This window comes from Phalacrocorax carbo, chromosome 6, assembly GCF_963921805.1.
Source record: "Phalacrocorax carbo chromosome 6, bPhaCar2.1, whole genome shotgun sequence".
Taxonomy (NCBI): domain Eukaryota; kingdom Metazoa; phylum Chordata; class Aves; order Suliformes; family Phalacrocoracidae; genus Phalacrocorax; species Phalacrocorax carbo.
This window is the reverse complement of record NC_087518.1, coordinates 16,607,035-16,628,999: the sequence shown is the minus strand read 5'-3', so window position 1 is coordinate 16,628,999 and position 21,965 is coordinate 16,607,035. Positions and strand designations below refer to the sequence as shown.

General features: G+C 39.4%; 2 protein-coding genes and 1 long non-coding RNA gene across 4 annotated transcripts; 1 reads left to right on the top strand and 2 right to left on the bottom strand.

Moving 5' to 3' along the window:
* The first annotated feature begins 1,439 nt into the window (after positions 1-1,439).
* On the top strand, positions 1,440-7,512 carry LOC135313828 (uncharacterized). Its single transcript, XR_010373326.1, has 3 exons — positions 1,440-1,529; positions 2,190-2,294; positions 6,974-7,512. It is a non-coding gene; the product is annotated as an uncharacterized LOC135313828 (long non-coding RNA).
* On the bottom strand, positions 5,214-15,793 carry ACTR8 (actin related protein 8). Of its 2 annotated transcripts, none has more exons than XM_064453886.1 (13): positions 15,523-15,793; positions 15,190-15,360; positions 14,235-14,345; positions 13,901-13,993; positions 12,320-12,493; positions 11,665-11,758; positions 9,514-9,646; positions 9,032-9,185; positions 8,395-8,490; positions 7,671-7,811; positions 6,997-7,261; positions 6,506-6,669; positions 5,214-5,895 (listed from the first exon to the last, which is right to left on the bottom strand). In XM_064453886.1, the coding sequence occupies exons 1-13, from the start codon at positions 15,643-15,645 to the stop codon at positions 5,752-5,754; spliced, it is 1,863 nt and encodes a 620-aa protein (XP_064309956.1). In that variant the 5' UTR covers positions 15,646-15,793; the 3' UTR covers positions 5,214-5,751. The 2 variants fall into 2 exon arrangements, with proteins under 2 accessions (XP_064309956.1, XP_064309954.1); XM_064453884.1 differs by having other exon boundaries at positions 13,889-13,993; positions 15,523-15,789.
* Positions 15,794-18,219: 2,426 nt separating this feature from the next.
* Positions 18,220-20,606, bottom strand: SELENOK (selenoprotein K). Its single transcript, XM_064453887.1, has 4 exons — positions 20,499-20,606; positions 19,835-19,925; positions 18,983-19,063; positions 18,220-18,316 (listed from the first exon to the last, which is right to left on the bottom strand). The coding sequence occupies exons 1-4, from the start codon at positions 20,587-20,589 to the stop codon at positions 18,220-18,222; spliced, it is 360 nt and encodes a 119-aa protein (XP_064309957.1). The 5' UTR covers positions 20,590-20,606.
* Positions 20,607-21,965: the final 1,359 nt, after the last annotated feature.

The following is a 21,965-nucleotide window of genomic DNA, read 5'->3' as shown; positions in this document are numbered from 1 at the left end:
TCAAAAGCACACTCTGTGAGGTCATAAGGTGCCATCTGCAGGGTGAATGGTGCCTACCACAGGCACAGTTATAGCAGAAATCCATTTCATCACTTACATGGTTGTTAAAAGTTTTAAACTGAAATCTTTTTAACCCTCAGGAAGTTTGTGGAATCCAAATATAACTGTTTGTAAAATAGAGACAGAATAAGTGAATTTTACAACAAGCGGTCTTGGCCTTGAATATTTAATACTGCTTTATGAGCGTTCAAAAGTATGAAGCACTTCTTGAAAAAAATATGGAAGCAAAGGTAATCTCCTGTTAAATCATAATAAGTTGAAAGCATAGTTCTCTAAGTTCTCTTTCTGTATTAGCACAGCAGGAGGCATATGTATCCGCTTAAGTCAAATCAGCAGAGCTGGCCAGCAAACCCTGAGAAGATGGTCTAAAAGAGCTGTGGTTGCTTTCAGAAGAGGTCTGCTCCACTGTTACAGTATGTTATTTTACTTTTTGAGTTATTCTTTATTTTTAAGACTTATAGTTTCTAAACTATATTATTTTGTTCAGTGTGAGACAAATCAATGAACATAAAAATGTAAGAAAATAAATAGTAACTAGATAATTAGGCTTAACTAACATGAAATGCAACTTGCTTGTAATTCCTGCTAAGGTATTCACCCTGGTTTGTTACATAAGACTAGTGGATTTAAAGATAAATATATGGACTATCTATAATTTTTATATTAAGAATATATACTAGTCTTAAAGCCTATTAAATGTAATTTGAAATGCAGTTAAATATTAAGTGTTCTTTAACTTAGTAATTACTCCTTTTGTGGTAAATGTCTGACTTTTTTTTCCCTTCCACACTCTTCTTCCGGGTTTAATTTCATGGTTTGATAAGTGAAACTAGAATTTCTGTGAGGATAACGGAGTGATGAGCGCACTGATATTTTTGTAGAGGTAAGTAACATTTTTGATTTATTTTCAGTGAAAAGAGTATTTGCTTTTATATAGTTAACTGATATGAAGAGTTCTACTAATTCTGACTAACAAAAAAAGAAAGACAAGCATAGCACTGTATAGCACTTAATTTTTTTCTTATTAAATTTTTTTTACGTATGAATTGGTAGATATCAAGCCTCTTCTCGTGGTGGTAATTTAAGTCTATATTGTTCTTAGAGTGTCCCTGTGCAATAAAGCTTAAAGCAAACATATCTGATATGTTTAGACTGAATTATCTTAGATTCTTACTTATTTCATGAACCTCTCTTAATTTTTGTTGTTTCTATCAGTTGTAAGGAAACTATCTTTCAAGAAAAACTGGTAACAGTTTTAGGAAACACATACTGCTGTGAGGAGCCTGAACCATAGTACAGAAGGAAATACATGAAAGGAATTAATCTGTGTGGAAATCCCATTTAACTGTGTATTGGAATTATTCAACTTTTTTTTTTCTTCCAAATAATTCCTTACTTTGCCAAATGTGGATATGACTGCCCAAGGCCTGCAGAAAACCTAACAAACTGTGTGCAGATGAAAGCTAATGGTTAGTTGAGTATTTATCATTCTCGAGTCAATATTCAATGCAAACTAAACAGAAACTGCTCAGTGTTTTCTGTTGGATTATGTATTGTGTATATTCAGCAGATTTTCCCCTGCATGTTTGCAAAACTCAGGAAAATAAATGTTTAGGTAGACAGATCTTTGAATGTCAAAATCCTGTTAAAATGCAGATAACTTTGGTCTTAGATGACTTTATGTACACCGGCCGTGGCAAATTCTGCTTTTCATCTTCCTCTTAAAAGTTGAAGTTTGATGCTTAACAAGGTAATGCCACAGTTCAGGAACTAGTTATTTTGTAGCTATTGCTCATGGTAAGACTCTAAACAAAAGGAAATAGAGAACAACTGATGAGATAGATGTCAGGCTGCCAGAGGAGGTACATTCCAGAAACATGGGAGGAATGTGGAGGGAAGAGACTGACTGATACGTTGTGTTTCTTTCAAAGCAGGGAAGAAAATTAAGTACCTCAGTCAACAGCTCCATGGTTCTCAATGTGATTGTTAACCGTTCTACATTACCTTTTAGCACAATTTCTCTTCCATATATGGACATTGGAAATGCTTATTTCAATAATTCATTAACTGAAGACAGCTTTTTCAGCTGTGCACGCCTTGTTTCAAAGTGATTGCTCTTTCTCTTTTAGAGATGCTCACAATTCATTTGGAAGATTTATGTGTTTTCTCCTTGCTGCTCTGCTCTGCAATAGTATGTGTTATTGCTGCAGAGGCTTGTGTCATCACAGACCGAGGTAACAGTTCTCACTTTTCTGAACTTTAGTATTTCTGTAATTCCTTTTTCTTTGAGTTTTGCTGCAAGCATCCTTTTAGGTGAGATAAGATCATATGAAGGAGACTACCTTTTAGGTATTGTTATAATAGAAACTCTCTCAAGTTTGTTTAGTAAACTCCAGATGTATCTATGTTAATAGTTTAAATCAGTATTGCACTTTTGAAGGGAATCGCCCACTGGCCTCACTACGGTTTGGTTCGTATTGCAGGGTGGCTGAGTAGTGCAGCCTTGATTCTCTTAGATGAAATTAAACTGGAGGATATGCCCTAATGAATATAACATAGTTCAACCACTCACGGGTGTGCAGGCCACAACACTGGACTGGGACTAGGCTGCAGTAACTCCCCTGGAATACTTAGTGCAGAAGTCTGTTCCTTGGCCCCAGTTGCTTTGCTCTGTAGTTTCTGCCATTCTCCCACACTACCTGCTCATGTAGGCCTAGCCTTTTTCCTTCCATTGTTTTTTTTGTTTTTTTCCTAAATGGAGACTAAATAGTTAATCTCTTAAACACTTGTAAAAACAGTGAATTACTTAGAGTGTGGACAATTTTCAGCTTGCCCTTTCTTCCTTGGCAAACATCAGCTGGGGTCACGTGAGCATTTTGCTGTTTGTTTGCTTAGCACTTTTTTTCACAGTATTAGTTTTGCAGCATGACCAACAGATTAAGTACCATGCCTCTGCCACCCTCTTCTCATCAGTCAGTAATGCAAAGCTGCTCCCTTGGTATAGTAGACCTTAAACTGCTCTAGCTACTGAACGAGGTTTTGCTAAATTATTTTCAACATTCTTGGAGAGGTATAAGTGCAGATAAGTTGTGTAAGTTGGATCTATTTCATCATGAAGATGGGAATCTGAGCTCTAAATTCTAATTTTAGTTCACTATTTTTGCTTTTCCTACTTTTATACAAAGGTATCTAATTTTTTCTAGGAAAAAGTAGGAGGCACAGAGTCAATCCCTCCATACCAATTTGGTATGCCATTCAAATTTTGTTTACGTTGTTTCTGTAAACGGAACGATACTGACATTGTAAGAGAGCCTATGGTGTCTTTTTGTTTAACAGATTCATTTAGGAAGTGATTCTTCCATCAGGTGCAGGTACAACTACGTGTTAAATTACTGGTTATATATCCAGAAGTAGTGTGTTTTCATCACACCGTCCATTCTTTTGCTGAACTCCTGCATGAGGGCTGCCAGACTGATGTTATTCTAGACATGTGGGAGAAAAGGAGAATTGCTGAAAAAGATCCCATACAATAGCTTGCTTCTCAAAAAGCAGCAGCAGATAGGGTGATTTTCCTCAGTTCAAATCCTACCACTGCTGCATGCGACACTTCTTGTAAAAGCATGAGACACCAAAATAACATGGAAAATACATTCACTCTTGCAGTTAACCTCTTCTGCAGTGACATGACAAATCAGTCCCCTGTACAAAAGTACATGGTTGTTTCAATGAGGTGAATTCACAAGACACTTTACCAAGTGCTCTGAACTTCTGTCCAAAATACCGTCTTATTAAGGACATCGAGAACTTCTGCAAAGGCCTTTCTGTTTCATACAATGAGGTGCATGGCAAGAGCTAGGAAATTAACAGGTGGCTGGATATTGAGCTCTAGTCTTAAAAAACTGAGGACAAAAGTGTGAATAGCTGAACAAACAGTAAGGCACTGTAGCTACTGGGCCGTGTTTAATACAAGCTTACTTATTTGAAATAAATCCTGAACAAAACATTTCTAAGTTGTGGCAAAATAAGAAGTGATTTCCATAATGAGAAATGAGATGGTAAGCAATTTGTGCTCAAATAAAAGGCTCACTCAGAACTAACTGGTTGTGTAACTATCAGAACCCAGTCTGTGAAGTAATTTAAAAGTATTGCCCTGGTCTCTGTAGGGTTTGTGAAGTTAACTGATGGGAGCCTCAGGTGCAGTTAAGCAGCACATGTTTTCCAACATGACTTCAAGGCTGGTTTTGTGATTCTGTTACTTTGCTGAGTGAGTTACAGTGTGCATTTACAGCATGTTTGATACACTGTTGCAGTAATTTACCTCACCCTTCAGCCTGTCCAAGTGTCAGCACCCACTGATGTGAAGTGGTGAGGTGTTTGCCTTGGAGGACGTTATGTGTTATCAGCAAACCTAAACAAGATCTTTGTACATATGTACTTTCTTTACTGTATCACAACCATGTGACTTAAAAACCCTCTGTTTCTTCTATAACAGGAATTCTAAGCCCTTTTCATGAAGGGAATGCCCCTCCTCCCCAAAAAAACCAAACCCAGTGATGACATCTAATCTTGCCAGAGTAATATTTGAAGTATTGTATGCTATCCTCAATAAAAGAGAGCCCAAAGGTCCTAGTCTTAAATGAAATACAGGAATGTAATCACAGCCTGCAGTGAAATACTTTCAGATAAAATTACAGCATTATTTGGGTGTAAATATCCTTTCTCTTTAGAACATTTACTGAAGGCAGATTAAAAGGAAGTCAGGTCTTTCTCATGTGCTTTGTAGAAACTACATTCATTGATCTTTGATATTTATTACATTTTTAGAAGTGTTTTAATCTAGATTATAACTGCAGATATGGATTTGAGGTGTGATCTGAGGGGGGTGGGAGCCTTCATTACAGAAGGAAAAAAACCAACAAATAGCACTTCTGTAACTAATGATTATCTGTTGGGAGAAAAAAAAATATGTGCCTGTACCACAGGATTGAGGTTGGTGCTGGCTATACAAAAATGCATCTAGTTCTGAGTGTATTATACTGGGTTTCTTAAATAAGGAAAAGAGTAGCTAACTACCATGGACAATGAAAAGTTAGCAAGAGCTTTTGATGATGAGAACAGGCAAGACAAAAATACTCCGCTTTCAAATTCTTAAGTCTTTCCACTGAATAATATAATTTATTATATAAGGAAAATACCAACAGCAACTGCAGTTTGGGTTCTGCGTTCCACTTTTTCCATGATGATCACTTACGTAACAATTTTACCTCCTGGTAACATTAGAGTAATGAATGAGAATAAGGAAGTAAACCCACAGCCTGCACTCTTCAGCTATAGCTTTTGTGTACATGTATCTGGAATGAATCTTGGCTTAACACTTACCATGTCAATATTTTATACCTCAAATTCCCACACTGTGCAATTTTAATATTCAGAACCTATATAATATAAATGTAGGGCATTTGGAGATGACTGTGATACTCCGTACACAGAATTCAATGGATACAATTCAGAAGATGAAGTATAGCAATGCTGAAGACTTTTGCACCACTTTTGGAAAAAAATCTGTTGAAGTTAGTTTTAATAAAATACAAAAATATCTATCAGCTGAAGATCAATACATCTGCACTGGAAAATGGGGGCACTTGGGGAGAGGAATCCTCAATTAATCATGTTCCACTGTAAACATATCCATTACCATACAAATGCAGCTCGCTCTCGTAGCATTCTGACACCAAACCGCTGCCATTCTCGCTGATATATCCACAGCTCCTGAGTTGTATCAAGACAGGCTAAAACTGCACCTCCTTTCCATGCAATTAAGCGAGGATCCATATCCTAAATTCAAAACACAGATTGTACACAATCACTGCTGTGAATTTGAATAGTCCTCAAAACTTGTATCCTAATTTTTCCAACAGTATTCACTAAAAATCTCGGGAGTGAGGGGAGGAGACAAGAAGTTTTTCAAAATTATTCAGGAAAAAATAGTGAAATAAAAAATATGGAAAGAATATTTAAGCTGTTTAGAGAAGTCACTTTTTTTTTAAGATGCCTTCTAGGCACGTCATGGAAATCCTGCCCTCAGCAATGGAGGCTGAAAAATACTCAAGTTTTGGTTTTACAAATTTTGCCTGATTAATGCCAAATGAAAATTGCTCTTTTAATGTCATACTTTCTTTTACCTTAATACTAATAAGGAACCCTAGCACATTTTCTTGCTGGGCAGAGAGGTTAACTTCACAGTACTTAACTGCTTCTTTAAGAATATGGCCTTTAGCTAATAAACACTTCAGTGATCAATACTAGTAACACTCTTGCTATACCTCTAACTTCCTGTCTATAATTGGAGAGTCTCCTAAATCTGTGGTTTTGAAAGAATATATATTCTTTATAATCTTTTGAGGATTTCAACCAAACATACATAGTTTATCAGTTAACAGTATACCTTAGGTCTTGTGATGACTTCAACATTTTCAACGACTCTTCTAAAAGAAGGTGGCATTTTGTTGAGAATTCGGTGTTGGAGAAACTCTTGAGCTTTATGAAACATAAGGCCTCCTCCCACTACTAAGATGGAGCTGTACATCTTCTTCTTTGTATCATCAGATGCTGGAATGTATGGTGATATATAGAAATATATCTGGTTTTTAAAGTTAATACAGCCTGTATTTGTATTATAAAGAATTCAGTGCAAGTCAAACCAGATAGAAACCAGTAGGTGTTTGCTTTTAAAAATATTTTTCTATTCCTTGGAGATTCAAAACATCTAACTCAAGAAACCCCAACAAAGATGCAAGTATAAGGAACTGTGTAGCTATTCTAGAGATGATGAAACCTTAGGGATGTATGTGTTACTTAGGTAAAATATAGGAGTTATCATAAATCCACACTGACTGACATGCATATTTTACAGAATTGTACAAATGGAATTCTTACCGCAGCAGTCAATACTATGAAGAATGGCTTTGTCAAGGCCTAAGGCTTTGCCTTCAAACTGAGAAACAGCTGTTTTCCTGGACATGTGTGCAGCTAAAGGTTCTTCTGAATCATTTCCAGGTATCATACAGTCACTCTGGGAAGACCCCAGTTCCACTTCTTGTGGGTAGATCCTCTCTGAAATATCTGAGGCTTGGCCTCTCAAGTCTCCCTCAAACGCACCAGGCTTTGACATAGATTTTCTATCAGCTGTAGCTTTTGCAGACTTAAAAATGAGAAAACAAGTTGAACCATGAAAAATGTAAAAAGAACTTCAGCGGGTTACAGAACAACAAAAGACTTAACCAAACACCACTGTACTTCTTGTCACCTTTTTGCACAAAAAGATTAAGCACTGTATTGTATCATTTTAATCCTCACTTTCAAAGTAAGGGTTTTATTTTGAACGCCATCAGATGTATCAATGCCATAATACAAAGCCCTCTTAGACTCTGAAAATAAACCGTTCTAATTAAGGACTTGTCTCGACATTGATAATTCCTTACTCTAACCTTATTTTTTAACGCTTCTGGCCCAGATAACAAACTTTTGGTTCTGAGATGAGCTAATGAGTCCTGATTTTTTTTCCCCAATTAAATAATACTTAATGAAAAATAAAATGAGCATTCACACACCTGCTCCTGCTTACTTTGTGTGGCTAGCAGATAATGTTCATCATGAGGATCCTCAGGGTCACCTTGTGACCTATGTTGCAAAGTTGTCATTTTTTGCCCAACAATTCCAAAAGTTGCTGGATAAAACAGAGCCATTGGAGCCTAAAGAATAAGAGATTTGATACGGTTTTACTACATATTTGGGGCTTTTTTTGTTTGTATTTTCTATAAAAAAAAGAGAAAAAGCTTGAAATTTAATTGAAAATTTAATTGAAAATTAAATGCCTTTTTTTTTCCAAATAGTTTTGTAAAAGGCTAAAGTGTCTTCAGCTTTGGATAATTAAAAAAAACCCCAAAACATACAAATGTACATATATGTATATAGTTTGCTTTACAGATTCTGGCCTTGTACGATAAATAAGTATTCAAATGCTGTTTGTTATAAAAATTAGAAAATCCAATGGTGAGGTGAAAAACTTGCAAAATTAGCATTCATTCCTTGCCCTTGAAGGATAAAATACCATTATGTTTAGTTGAAGCTACAACCATTCTGGCTAAAGCTAGTTAGGAAGTCTTGTGCTGCATTAGGCCCATTCATACATTAATTTAAAAAATATTAACAAGCATATGTTAAGAACAGTCCATAAATCACATGGGCTTAGTAGCACTAGACCGATACAAAGTGAAGCCCTAAACCTGAATGTGGAATATCATTCCTGTGGTTTTAAAAGAAAAAGAAAATCACCTGTAATTTTTCATCTCCTAATCGGAACTGGTATAATAAAGCTGGAGAATCTGGATGACGAATCTGGAACTCATGGTCTTGCAATCCAGAAATATCCTAGGGTCAAAAACAATGTAAAAAAATGTGTATCTTTTATCTCTCTGTCAAGCTGCATGATCTATTTGAATCAAATACACAACAAAAAGTAACAAAACTCTAAATTTAGACTGTGAATTTACCTATTCTTGAACTCTTTTGAAAGTCTTTTCCTTGTAGTACGATCTGTGAAAGCAGCTTTCTACATGCCTAAGCCTCTAAAATGAAGGTTTGTGCAGAAAGAGGAGATCTGTTGGCATATCTTACAAAACTGAAATTGAAAACCAGCAAATATGCAGCTACTATCAGCTTTTTTTCAGCAATAAGAAGAAAAACACTACCTTTCTATGAGTTGGGATTCTTTCAACTACAAGAAAAATACAAGAAGTTACAAATACTTGAAGTCTAAAGCTTCTCCAGCTTTTGCCAGTATTCTATGGAGTAAAATATTACATTTTATTCCATTTACAAGCAACTGTAAACTCACAAATGGGTTCCTCAGAGTAGCATTCTGTAAGGGGAAAAAAAATTACTTGGAGAATACACTGTTTTCCCTTCTCACCTGGTCTAGATGACAAAATGTCTCCTTTAAGTGCTGAAGCAGCAGGCAATCTAACTTATTAGTTAACTGACAGTCTCTATATGGGAATCCTGCTCGTTGCATAAGCCAATAAAAACACCTTGACACATCAGATCCTCCGTACGCAAGGCACAGCCTAAAGCAGTGAAGAAAAAAGATTATTTTATTAATTTGCTGAAGTACTGGCCTTTTACAGTAGCATATGTAGGAATACAAGCAACATTTTAGGCACGCTAAGATCATGACGTCCACATAGTCTGCAGAGCACAGTATCAGTTCTGCCTGTTTTCGTCCTATAAAAATATCAGAATTCTTTAAGGTTCATACTGTAAGATGACGACCCTGTCATGCAGCTCACAGTAAAAAACCCTTGTATTTGTAAAACACATTTCTGCTTTTTTAAGTCTAGTCTTTGGTAAGCAACTAAGTACATGCTTGTAGTAATTCTGCATATTAAAAGATACCTGGTGTTGCGATGGGAAACGCCATCTTCTACACAGCAAACACTTGTCTTCTGATCTCCCACATCTACTATACACGCGCTGCTTAAACCACTTCCAAAAGTAGCACAGACAGACTCCTGGTGTACAACAATTCCTATAGCATTAGGAGAAAAAATTATATCCAATTTATGCCAAGCTCCAGAGTCATGATGCTGACATTTAAAGGACACCTTAACATCTTTTAAAATCTGCTAATAGCCTGACTCTGAACTGAAAGTCTGTGTATTTACTGAAGATGGGGTGGGGGGGAATTACAGATATTTTTTTTTGTTGGGTAGGTCCTTAAAATCCTGAGAAAAGCTAAGAGTGCGATGGATGCCTATATTCAGATGTCCTTATTTTTCTGATGTTTAAAGATACTGCCTCTAGACTTTACTTGTTTTTGTAACCAGTATTGCAGGGTCTTGGTTATCAGATGGACATGAAGCATTTTCCTCTTTTTTCTAGTTTTAATCAAGTACCATTACCATTAGCATTTTAGATACGTTCTTTAAATAGATATAAAACAAGGTCCAGTTTCACTGCCTGCTTTCCTTTCAATCCACCTTTAACTCTGTAAAAGAGTACCTTTGTATCTCTATCACAAGCCCATACATAAACCTGAGAAGTACTGGAGGCTTCAGTCTATCCTTCTAGCCAATAAAGGAAAAGAATAGCTCAGTTGAGTGATGCTTCCTAGACAAAATGTAAGCAAAATTACTGTATTAAAGGCAAATGTTTTTAAATAGATTAAGAAAATTTAGTTATGCTGTATATCTTCACCAAATTATTATTTTGGAAATGGCACTCTGAAGAGTTATTTATGATACTTTCTGATTTTCACTCTCATGTAACAGATGAATATGGAACTTTATTATTTTCCTTAGTCTTCCTGTTCCTCTGAAGCTAACATGTTTCACCTGCAAATTCTTCTAACATAGTGCCAGTTCATTTTACACAGTAGTAGTATTAGGTACTGTTCCCTTTACTTCTATGTGAAAACTGAGGAGGAATCAAACAAAGTATGATTTAGAACCATTCTGATCAAAACCTAAAACTAACAGCCAATATAGCGTGTTCATTTTAACACAATAAAACAAATAATATATATATATGCATGTGAATGAAACTCAGATCTCATGAGATTAGTCTTTCTTTTTGCAGTGTTTATTTACTACCTACTTAATTCTTTCAGATGGGAAGCAATAGTATCTGAGGACGTATTCTGCTGAGAGTAATACTTGGGAACTGTTTGCACTTCGTACTGATTAATTATTAAACAGCAGCAGCATTAATCTCCAACATCTTACAGTTAACTTGCTGTTTGACTAGTCTCTATCATTTAGCTTATTATTCTTGTCCACTTTTTAAGCCTCTTTCCTTGCATACCTAATACGAAAAAGGACTTTGCAGCACCAAAGGTACTACTACTCTGATTATTTCAAATTAAGTATGCTCCACATGGCTGGGTTACTGTGCTTCTGTAATGATTTGCTCTGTTTTCTCTAAATGTGAAATCAGAGAAAGATGGCTAAGACTACAGCAGTTCTTTCCAGAAGACTAGCCAGAAACTTCCAGCAGTTTAACTGAAAGGAAACTGCATTACTCTCTACCATCAAAGGGCTTTCCAGTCTGAAAATAAATACACAGAAGCAGCTAACAACTACTTGGTTATTTTTAAAAAATTGTATTGCCCTTCCATATTTAGTGCGTGCACTTAAGCAACTCTGAAACCTCATATCATATCATCCTGCGGAGAGGACAGTAGCAGCATCTTAACATCATGTATTTTTGTCTTGAAGTCTAAGAATCTTACTACCACTACTCTGTGGTGTTAACATTGTGCATTTTAGAAATACATCAGAAATCAGACTCTTGCTACTTTTGTCTCAGCTGAAGTGAGAAGCCCACAGCTGGAATACCTAACAGCAAACCAAGAAACTTTTTTTAAGGCTAGCCAACCATTTTGCCCCCTTAAAAGAGACAACAGTTACGGGAACAGCAAAAGATGAAAGGTGCTAGTCTCAGCCAAACTGGGATTGATGGGGAAAAACATGCCTCAAAGGTAAAAAACCCAAAAATTAAATCTTTTACACTATTAATCATTAGACGTTTGCTTACATATGGTTTTACCTGAGAAGCCCATCTTCATTAGGATCATATTTACCAGTTCTTTCACATGTTGTTTGTTATAGATGTCTGGAATTAGTAAAATGCACCTGTAGTACTGAAGATAAGAAGAGTAAATTAAAGTCAGCTCTCAGATTAAGTTTTTCTTCACATTCTTGAATACCTAATGCTAAGGAAGAAAGTATAATATACAAGTTATTAAAAGGAGCAAAATTAGGGAAAGGGGGAAGGGTTTTAGTAATTTAAAAAAGAAGTTCAGAGAAAGTACCAAGTTAAGATTTTATAGGTCACTAAATTGTTTAGAAGTACATCAGATATGAGAAAAACACCTATTTGGCAGTAGAAGAAATTATGCAAGTATTAGGCACCTACTCCTCAGCTGCCTCCTTTTTAGTCAACAAAAAAAACCCAAACAAAGACTGAAATTTCTATAACAGGATTTCCAAACCACCTTGGTGGAAGTTCTGTTAACAATTTTTGTCTTTAAGACATGCACAAAATTCCAAATGAAGTCTCAGGAACCATGCTCACCAGCAGAAAGAATTTATTCCTTAAGGGAACCACCAGTAAGAGGCTAACAATAACAGCAGGTTGCTTCTCTTTCATAGTAGTGTTTACAGAAGTGGATGCAGTCCACATTAATGTGTTCACAGCTCACCTTTAAGTCTTTCAATGGTATTTCCAGGTATTTTTGTATTGCATGTGACCATATAACTTCAAGGTCTGCTAATACAGCGGTGAGGGAGCCACCAGGTCCTGTGTGGAGGTTCAACTGTCCTCTTCTAATAGGCCAATGTATATTATAAGAATCTAGTGGATTAACATACAGTGCCTGAAAAATAGAGACAATGTTCTATGCATTGTTTTTTCCTCAAGAGATTAGTAACAAATGCTAGAAAAATATTTCAGAAGCAGATCCAAGACCTACAGCAGTATTCAGACCAATGTGACAGCAATACACTGGAATTCTTTTAAGAGGGCTTGATTATAACGCATTAAAATACAAAAGACATTAAATGCATGGTTTAAATTGTTTGAATTTTCATACCCATGGACATCTACTATGAGCATAACAGTATATTTTTCCATTACCTCAAATTAGTAACTAAAATAATTTAAAGACTCCCTGAAGCTCACAAATGCCTAATTACTCAGCAGAGATTCCATGTACCGATCCTTTTATCCGTTTCTTGCCTTTTCTCTGAATTATACCACATGGGCAACGTTCTCACCTAGTCCCTGCAGAAACACTGACACATAGCAGCAAAGGATCAAGGTGACTTGCTAGGCAAATGGGGGAAAATGTCTGGTCTTGCCGAATGATATTAGGTTAGTCCACAGTAAAGCTTCTTATGTATTGCTTGCCTAAATGTATATGCCTTTCAATACATACCAACATAGGATCATAGACTCGTTAAGGTTGGAGAAGACCTTTAAGATCGTTAAGTCCAACCACTAACCTGTCACTGCCAAGTCCACCACTAAACCATATCCTCAAGCACCACATCTACCCTTCTTCTAAATACCTCCAGGGATGGACACTCAACCACTTCCCTGGGCAGCCTTTTCCTATGTTTGACAACCCTTCTGGTGAAGAAGTTTTTCCTAATATCCAACCTAAACTTCCCCTGGTGCAGGTTGAGGCCATTTCCTCTCGTCCTATCGCTTGTTACTAGGGAGAAGAGACCAACACCCGCCTCGCTACAATCTCCTTTCAGGTGGTTGCAGAGAGTGATAAGGTCTCCCCTCAGCCTCCTCTTCTCCAGGCTAAACAACCCCAGCTCCCTCAGCCGCTCCTCACAACACTTGTTCTCTAGACCCTTCACCAACTTCGTTGCCCTTCTTTGGACACGCTCCAGCCCCTCAATGTCCCTCTTGTAGTGAGGGGCCCAAGACTGAACACAGTACTCAAGCTGCGGCCTCACCAGCGCCGAGTACAGGTGCACGATCACCTCCCTGCTCCTGCTGGCCACACTATTCCTGATACAAGCCAGGGTGCCACTGGCCTTCCTGGCCGCCTGGGCACACTGCTGGCTCATGTTCAGGAGGCCGTCAACCAACACCCCCGGATCCTTTTCCTCCAGGCAGCTCTCCAGCCGCTCCTCCCCAGGCCTGTAGTGTTGCATGGGATTGTTGAGACCAAAGTGCAGGCGCAAACTACTACTGATTACATAGCTGCATTAAAACATAATACTAAGCCTCATTTCAGAAAGAAAATGAATCTTACCTCTTCTCCTACCAAAAATTCAGGATGATTTGATGTGTTTGTCCACTTGGCCCCAGAGCTGTGATCTAAAATAGCTGGCCGCATCTGTCTGTTGTATGACCTGGCCTGAAATGTAATCAAAACAAATACTGTTTACCAGTCGCTTTTTATGCATGAAAGAAAAAACACCCACCCCCCCCCCCCCCCCCCCCCCCCCGCCAAAGTACCATTTTAACTCTTCATTTACTCAGATCTTCAGAGTTAGGTCACACAATAGCACTATTCATATCTGCTGTATAAGGGATACCGATTCTTTTCCACTAAAATACAGCATCACATCAAATGACTACATAAATGAACAAGTTACCTGATCAGGTGACACTGGTATACGCCTTGCACCGTTTGACATCTTTTTGGACCATATTGCTTGGTCCACCATTTTAAGGCCATTTTGTCTCTGCTCAGTACTTTCAGGTTTCTAAACAAAACCCAAAAAATACGCAACATAAATACTTACCTTCTAACTATGTGTCTCTATGCTGGTAATACTGAAGCTATTATTAAACAATGACATCATTACTGTAGCTGATAGACTGTAGAAAGAACAGAAGGTTTGCACATTGTACAAGGAACATACGCTCATTTTTAAAGAAACTTGTTTTTATATTCGAGTTCTCAACAAATATTTGTCTAAGTCAACTTGAATCTTTTAACTGATTTTAAAGGCTGCTGGGCTTCACCTCCAGAGCGAAGAGCTCAGGACATCATTTAACTACAGAAGTATTAAGTAGTAGCAAAAATGTTTAAATAGATCCCAATTATTTAAAGGTAAGGTTTAATATTGGAGACATTGATTTGATTAATGATCTTTGTACAGATTCGAAGTATGAATAAGCTCACCACATATGCTTAGACTAAAATTACTGGCTACATTACCCAAGTTACAAGCCAACCTGTAACCAATGCATTCATAAACGGAGAAGTCCAACTACAGTTCTACAGTTGTCATTCTATAGACAAAAATACTCTGTGTGATATCAGACCACAGAGCAGAGAAATCAATGAGCACAAATCCTCAACCTGTGAATTTATTAGTTTAGTTCGTTGCAAGGAAATCGAATAAAGCCCTAACAGAGACTGGTGCAAATGGGCTGACTTCAGTAAGGTGGCATCTACACCACAATGAAAGGGGAAATAAGTCAGTCTTCAGACGCATTCGTCTCTGGGAAAACATAATGCTAACAAAACGCAACAGAAACACGTAGTTAAAACACCCGTCTCAGCAAGTTCTGCGGACGCGCCACGGTGCGTGGCCGGCTTACATTGAGCCCGTCCCGCAGGAGCCAGCTGTCTCTGTAGGCCGCCTGTCCCTGCTGCTTGTGCCGCCGCGCGATGACGTGCGGAATGCCCACGGGCAGCGTGTCCGTGGCCCTCCCCAGCCGCAGGGTCGTCGAGCCGGGGTGTATCACCACGATGAAGTTGCTCTGTATTTGCTGAAAACACCACAACGCGTGAGCCGGCATGCCCGCGCTCAGCCGGGGCCGACCCGGCCTCGCCCCGCGCCCGGGCCTTTAAAAGGCCGAGCCCGCCCCGTCCCAGCGCAGCCGCTCGGCCCGGGGGAAGGGGAGCACCGCCCCGCCGGGGCCCGGCCTTACCTCCTGCAGGGACTCGGGCACGGCGGCGGGTACGATGGGCCGCTTGACGCCACGCTGCTCGCGCTCCCGGTCGCGCTCCTTGTCCTTCCCATTCTCCGCCTCTCCCTTCTCCGCCTGGGTCATGCTCCCGCCGGGCGAGCGAGGGCCGGCCGCAGGCGGAAGCCGCTCCCGCGGGGGCCGAGCGGCGCCGAGCCCGGCCTCGGCGCGGGGCGGAAGCGGGCGGGTCCGCGCCCGGCGCCGCCCCTCAGGCAAATACCGCGGCGGGAGGGAGGGAAGCAACGGGCTCAGCCGCCCCAAGGCCGCTTCGGCTCGGCGAGGGCGGCGGCTGCACCGAGGGGCTGCCCCGGCCTCTGCGCTGAGGGGAGGCACAGGGGCGACCAGGGACTCGGGGAGCGGCTTGTTGGACCTAAGGCTGCTGCTACACAGCAAGCTTAGAGGATAGTAACTTTGTGCTGGGTACCTGTAGTGTGACAACCACTGGAGGGGTGATTTCACCATAACTATCTGGCAAACCCCAGCTAATTACATGTTTATGTTAACCAAGGGGCGTTGTTGGATGCTATAATCTCGTGCTAAAGATACTATTAGAGAGGTGCAGTGGCACCTTGTAAAAGATAATTAAATCTGGATTCTTGGCAGCTAATCTTATCTCCAATGGATGTAGTCCTCTCCAACTGAACAAAAACCAGACCCCAAACAAAACCCAAGTACAACAAAAAGAGAGCCCCATCCTGAAATGTGGGGTAATATAGATAAAAGTCACTGTTTGAAATAAAAGTCTTCTATGTTAGCACCCTGTATTTGAGTTCACTACCTTTTCTGCCTGTATTAAAAGCATAGCATAATTATTTTGGAAAAAAGTCTTACCCATATTTGTGAAGTAAATAGGCTTGTACATTTGAGTAATTTTGTAATGGAAAAGGAAGTTGCTTCAAGAGGTGCTTATAAAACAGGCATGTTATAAAATCCATTATGGGCCTTAAGGAAGCGAGTTTGTAAGAGGCAAGGACTGTAAACCAAAGTAAGTTATAATTTGCATTTTAAAAGTGTTTTTGGAGTATCACTACCACCATAAAAATACAGCAAGGTACAGAGTGTTAGTACTGACAAAAACAGAGTAAATGTAAAATCTATTAGGAAGCACTGCTTTAAGCTTCACTCTTGAGGGACCTTCCGTATCAAATATGAAGACGTATTCTTCCTCATTTGAACATAAAAGGGCTTACTGTACTTCAGATTTTTTCTAAAAATGATGAGAAAGTCAGCCTTGTGACAAGCCAAATATAGTTTACTTCTTACTTATTCGCAACTACTGTAAAGTGTTCAGAAACTATACAAAGACTGTAGACAGCAAATATGTAATTAATAAAACTGCAGTTCAGTTACACCGGATCCTTGAAGAAGGAGTTCCCAGTAAAACTTCATTAATCTGCTTTCATTACAGAACAGTTTCCAGTTAGGCATACACATTCACAACATTCAAACTCACTTGGTCCATCACTAAACTCTTCTTCCCTTTCATTGTGGAAATGTATATGCTCTTTCACCTGCCTTTTCAGCAGGTGTTTACCTAAAAGATAAATTACAGTACACTTAAAGACAACAAGGCCTTTCTTGGCAAGATAAAGTTACATAAGTATCAATTTTAAAATACAATTGTTTTTAATTTAGCTAAATGGGACATGCTAAAGGCACACAAACTTACGTTCCTTAGCAGATTACACATTGCCATTGTTACCCAAAAGCCCTCCCCACAGCCTTTACTGGCCTCGTGTCTAGTTGGAAAAAAAGAAAAAAAACCAAACCAAGCAAACAAAAAAACCGCCAAAACATCCAAATGAAAAAAACAAAAATCATGTGAAGAAGCTTATCCTTCTTCTAGGGAACTGAAATACTGGTGTATGTGCTTTTGGGAAGATGAACTTTTTCCTACAAGATTTACAGGTATGAACCACCTGTGTGTGGCTTTTTTTTTCTTGTAACTTTTGTTATGGAAACAATGGGCAGTGATTCATGAAACAGGATTTTTTTACATAAGTCTTAGTGAATTAAGCCATACGATATATACATTCACTGTTAGATGAAACTCCCACCACCTAAACTAATTAATAAAACAGAATTAAAGTTCAGGCAGTTGTAAGAAATTTAAAGACCAGGGCTTTTCAAATGTTTTTTGCCCTCTTTTTCAAGCAATTATGATTTCTATGCTGTACTAGAAATCAAGATTTGCATAGCTATATCACTAAAAGGAAAAGAGATTTTTCTAATAGTCTTAACTTTATTAATTCTCCTTTTCTATTGATAAATATGTACGTTAACCAAATAACCTCATGTGTCACATGATAACTATCAGAAATACAAACGAAGTTTCAGTCACTATTGATCTGGACAGGACTTTAAAAAAGATGCAAGGTTCTAAATAGGTTTTTTTAATCAACTGTGTTCAAAAATCTTTGCTGCAGTTCTTATAGCCACTTCTATGCAATTAGAAGAAGCTTACCATTTCTGAGCCAAAATCTTTTAAGACCCCCCCTTCCCTTTTTTTCCCCCCTTTCCTGAAAATATCTGAATACTTTGATTCTCGTCCTGTTTTGGTAACTTTTGCAAAAGAAGGACAACACAGTCCATTCTATCTTAACCTTCAATTATAATTGTTGTTTAAAAAAAATTTCAAAGCAGGGTACAGCAGATTTGGAATTACCTTCCTCATCCACCTCCAGCCATTGGTGGTGGACTGGGGCCTCCACCCCAGAAATTTATTCGGCCCATCCTACGGCGAGGATGTGCTGGAGGCCTGACAAGAAAGCAAGGAGAATAACATATATTCAATGGGTATTAAATACTGTAAATTATAGGAATTAGAAAGTTAGAACCTCTGGAAAAGTTGTTTAGGTTTCACGTGAAAAGCTGCTAAAAAACCACCCAATCAACCAAACCCCAATCCCACTTTCATGAAAATTCTCTTACACAAACTGTGCTAATTATTCCTGTCTCACAAGAGAAAGCTACAGCTAACAGGCTTTTTACACAGTCCTACAAAAAGGTTAGGCATACCATTAAGAACAAAGAAACACAGTAATTGTAGTGTTTATAGAAACTATATCACTATAACAAAGTGTTTTGCTTTATCTATAGGTAATCTAACACATGAAATGACTGACAATGTAAATCAAACGCTGAGTATAAGCACATCTAACCAAAGAATTTCAAAGATGCATATTGTCCCTTAGGCAGGCTTGAAAAATTGTTTCAATGAGAGCTAGACCATACTGCTACTACCACTATCCAAAGCTATGTATTGTTACCAATGAGTTTCAGTCAAAATACCACAGATAAACAACACTTCAGTCTTCTTACATGACATGATTCAACACAAATCACAACTGTAACCTGAATACATTATGTTATTTTGCTAAGATAGGGAAAAAAATCAGAACTAGTGTGAACATGAAAAAAATACCCTCTTCCATCATTGTATCCTGGATAGGAGGAAGACGTGTAGCTGCCTCTTCTCAAATCTGGTTGAATAATGCTCTGGAAACTGAAAAATAAAACAGGAGTTAGGTGAATTGATTGCTAGATATAGTTTCTGAATCTTTTGACTGCAAGGTAAGAAATGGCCTGAAAACAGTAATCAGTGTTCAGGAATGAATGGTGTATCTTCTCGAGATTATTGTTGTTTAATAAATCTTGGCAATTTTTCTCCTACATATGAACATAAAATCCGAAGTAATTCCAAAATACAGTACGGCTCAAACTAGAAAAATCTATTTTTCTGGTAAATAAAGTGCAAGAAATGCATAAAGTATCAACCTGTAACTGAAGTAATGAAGCCTGCTGAATGCATCAGAAGAACTTTTTGTTTCTTAACTAGCTTTGATTGGGGCCATAAATTTGTGATCACTCCTGTGTGATTATTTTGACATAGCTGGAATATATTGCCACCAGTAGGACTTCTCCGAATAATATCTTAATTATTTGATCAGCAAGTAGAAACTAGCTGTTTAACAAAAGTATATGCTGTTCGTTTTTGCAGTATTAAAATGGAAGAAATGTTAAGAAAACTCATTTGAACTGCCAGTAAGTTAGCATCACTTTTCATACACTTTTCTTTTTATTAAATATTTTATAGTGCTTAATAACCAAAGCCACAGTTGTAGTAAAACATTCACATATGTTTGGGGGACAGTGGATATAAAATGCTATTAAGTAAATCTAACATTTTTACTGTTGCGTTACTGATAGCGCTGAGCAGCTTCTGCCTATGACGAATCTGACATAAAGCTCATAAAAATAATTAATGTCTACTTACAACAGAACCACAAAATCTGCTATCGACCAGAAGAGATCTCTTATAGACGACAAACGCCAGGGAGCCCGGCTCTGGTTCTCCAAAATTTGCCCTGTAACATATCAAGATACAAAACCCCAGCGATGTTTAGCGTGTGACACTGTACAGTACAACTACACAAAAACATATCTGCTGAGTCTAGAATGCACAAACAGGATGGAGAGACTGCGCTTCATGGGCAACGGTAGCAAGTTTCGTTCCCTACAGGGTACTGTCCAAGGACTTGAAATAGCCGGATCGCCACCACCACACGGGCTTCGCCTCCAGGTAAACCTACAAAACCCACCAGTGTAACCTCCGTTTCCTCATACGTGGTTCAGCTGCTTCTCCGTTACGCCCCCAGCACACGCAGAACGTGTTTCCGCTTTTCAGAGTTCTTAAGAGCTGCTGGGAAGCGCGCAGGGCTCAAGCCCAGGCCCGGCTGGGTCCAAGCACCTGGGCGCGGGGTCGCTCCGGGAGCGGCAGTGGCAGCGGGAGCGACAGTGGCAGCGGGCGCGCCGCGCCGCTGGCTGGGGGAGGCGCGCCGGGCTTCCCCGGGGCCGCGAGGAGGCAGAGCTCGGCCCGGCGCCCCCCGGCCGGCCGCGCCCGCCCCGCCGCGCGGCAGCCCGCCCCGCCGGCCCCTCACCGTTGGAGATGTACACCATGGCGCCGGGTCCCGGGCGCTGCCCCGTCACCTGCCCTCCGCCCCGCTGCGCCTGCGCGGGCGGCCGGCGCATGCCCAGAAGGGGCCGCTGAGGGCGCCGCGGTACCGGCGCCTCGCTTCCGGGTGGCAGGGCTGAGGTGGCAGCGCCGGCGTGGGAGCTGTGGTGGGCGGTGGCGGGCGTTTTCCTGGTTCCCTTCGGTTCCCTTGCCGCAGTAACCATTAGCGGCAGACAGCCCCTCTCAATGGGGCCGGCCGACCTGGGGCGGGCGGTGTCCAGGTGTGGCGTCTCCTGCCTGAGAGCGGGCGGTGCTGGTTCCCTCCTGAAATGCGCTTACTTTAGTAGTTGCAGCGCTGTGTGGGAGCGTCCGGTTTTACCAACAGTAACAGGAAAAAATAACCGCAGTTAGTAGTGTGCCAGGGTAGCTTTTATAAAGATTACAGGTTCTTAGGAGTCTCCCACAGGTAACTTCTGCTGGATCTTACGTAAAAGCTAGCACTTCTGTCCTTTTTCACCACCTCGGTTTTCCCTAGGCGTTGAAGAAATTTTCGTTCATCCCTGTGGTTTTCCCCAATGAAATATTAAAAGTGATAACTCGCTGTAGCAATGTTAGAAGTATGACTAAATGCAGATATTTATCTCCTCTCCAAAGGGAACTTTGGTTCATTGTATGTAATGACAGGTATGTGGCTATGTATATTCCCATTATGGTGGTGGGAATGTACAGCCCAAAGTTGAGCATTTGTTTTAATTTATTTTGTTGTTATAAGAATGGCCCTGCAAATAGTGGCTAGCATTTTTTCTCATGGAGAATCCGTGTGTGTAAAATTGGAGGTAGCCTTATAGTTATACAGGCAAATTTAATATAATGCTTCTCTCTTTTCTGAACTAAATTAGCAAGAAGGAATGTGTAATTCTGCTGGGAAACTGCAGTAAGAAAAATGACTATAAAAGTATTTCAATATTGCCTTCGCAAGACCTCTTTTCCAAGTAGCTATGAGGTAAAGTCTTTTGCTATACCTCTGAAGAGCATTGAGTGAAGTTTAAATTGTAATATAATGCATCTCTGACAACATAGTTGTCCCCTAGTAAAGAAATTGTTTACAATTGACAGGTGTTCACAAATGTTTGATGTTCCAGAAATAAACTCTTGCTAACAGCTGAAAACAATTTTGAAAGAAAAGTGTTTGTAACAACAAACGTTTATCATTAATATAAGAGCTAGGTAATCTACCACTCAATAAATGGGGAAATAAAAAAGTGTTTAGAAAATAGTGGGTGCTACACAGTGCATAATGGGCATAAATGCAGGCAGTATGTTAAAAGCATTCAGGGACAAAGTCTATCCTTAACTATGTTTATGATGACTTTTGTCAAATAATAGTCAAGTGTAGTCAGATCAGCTTCAGTTTACAAATTGCAAAAGAGAGCCTACCCAGGTATAGAAGAAA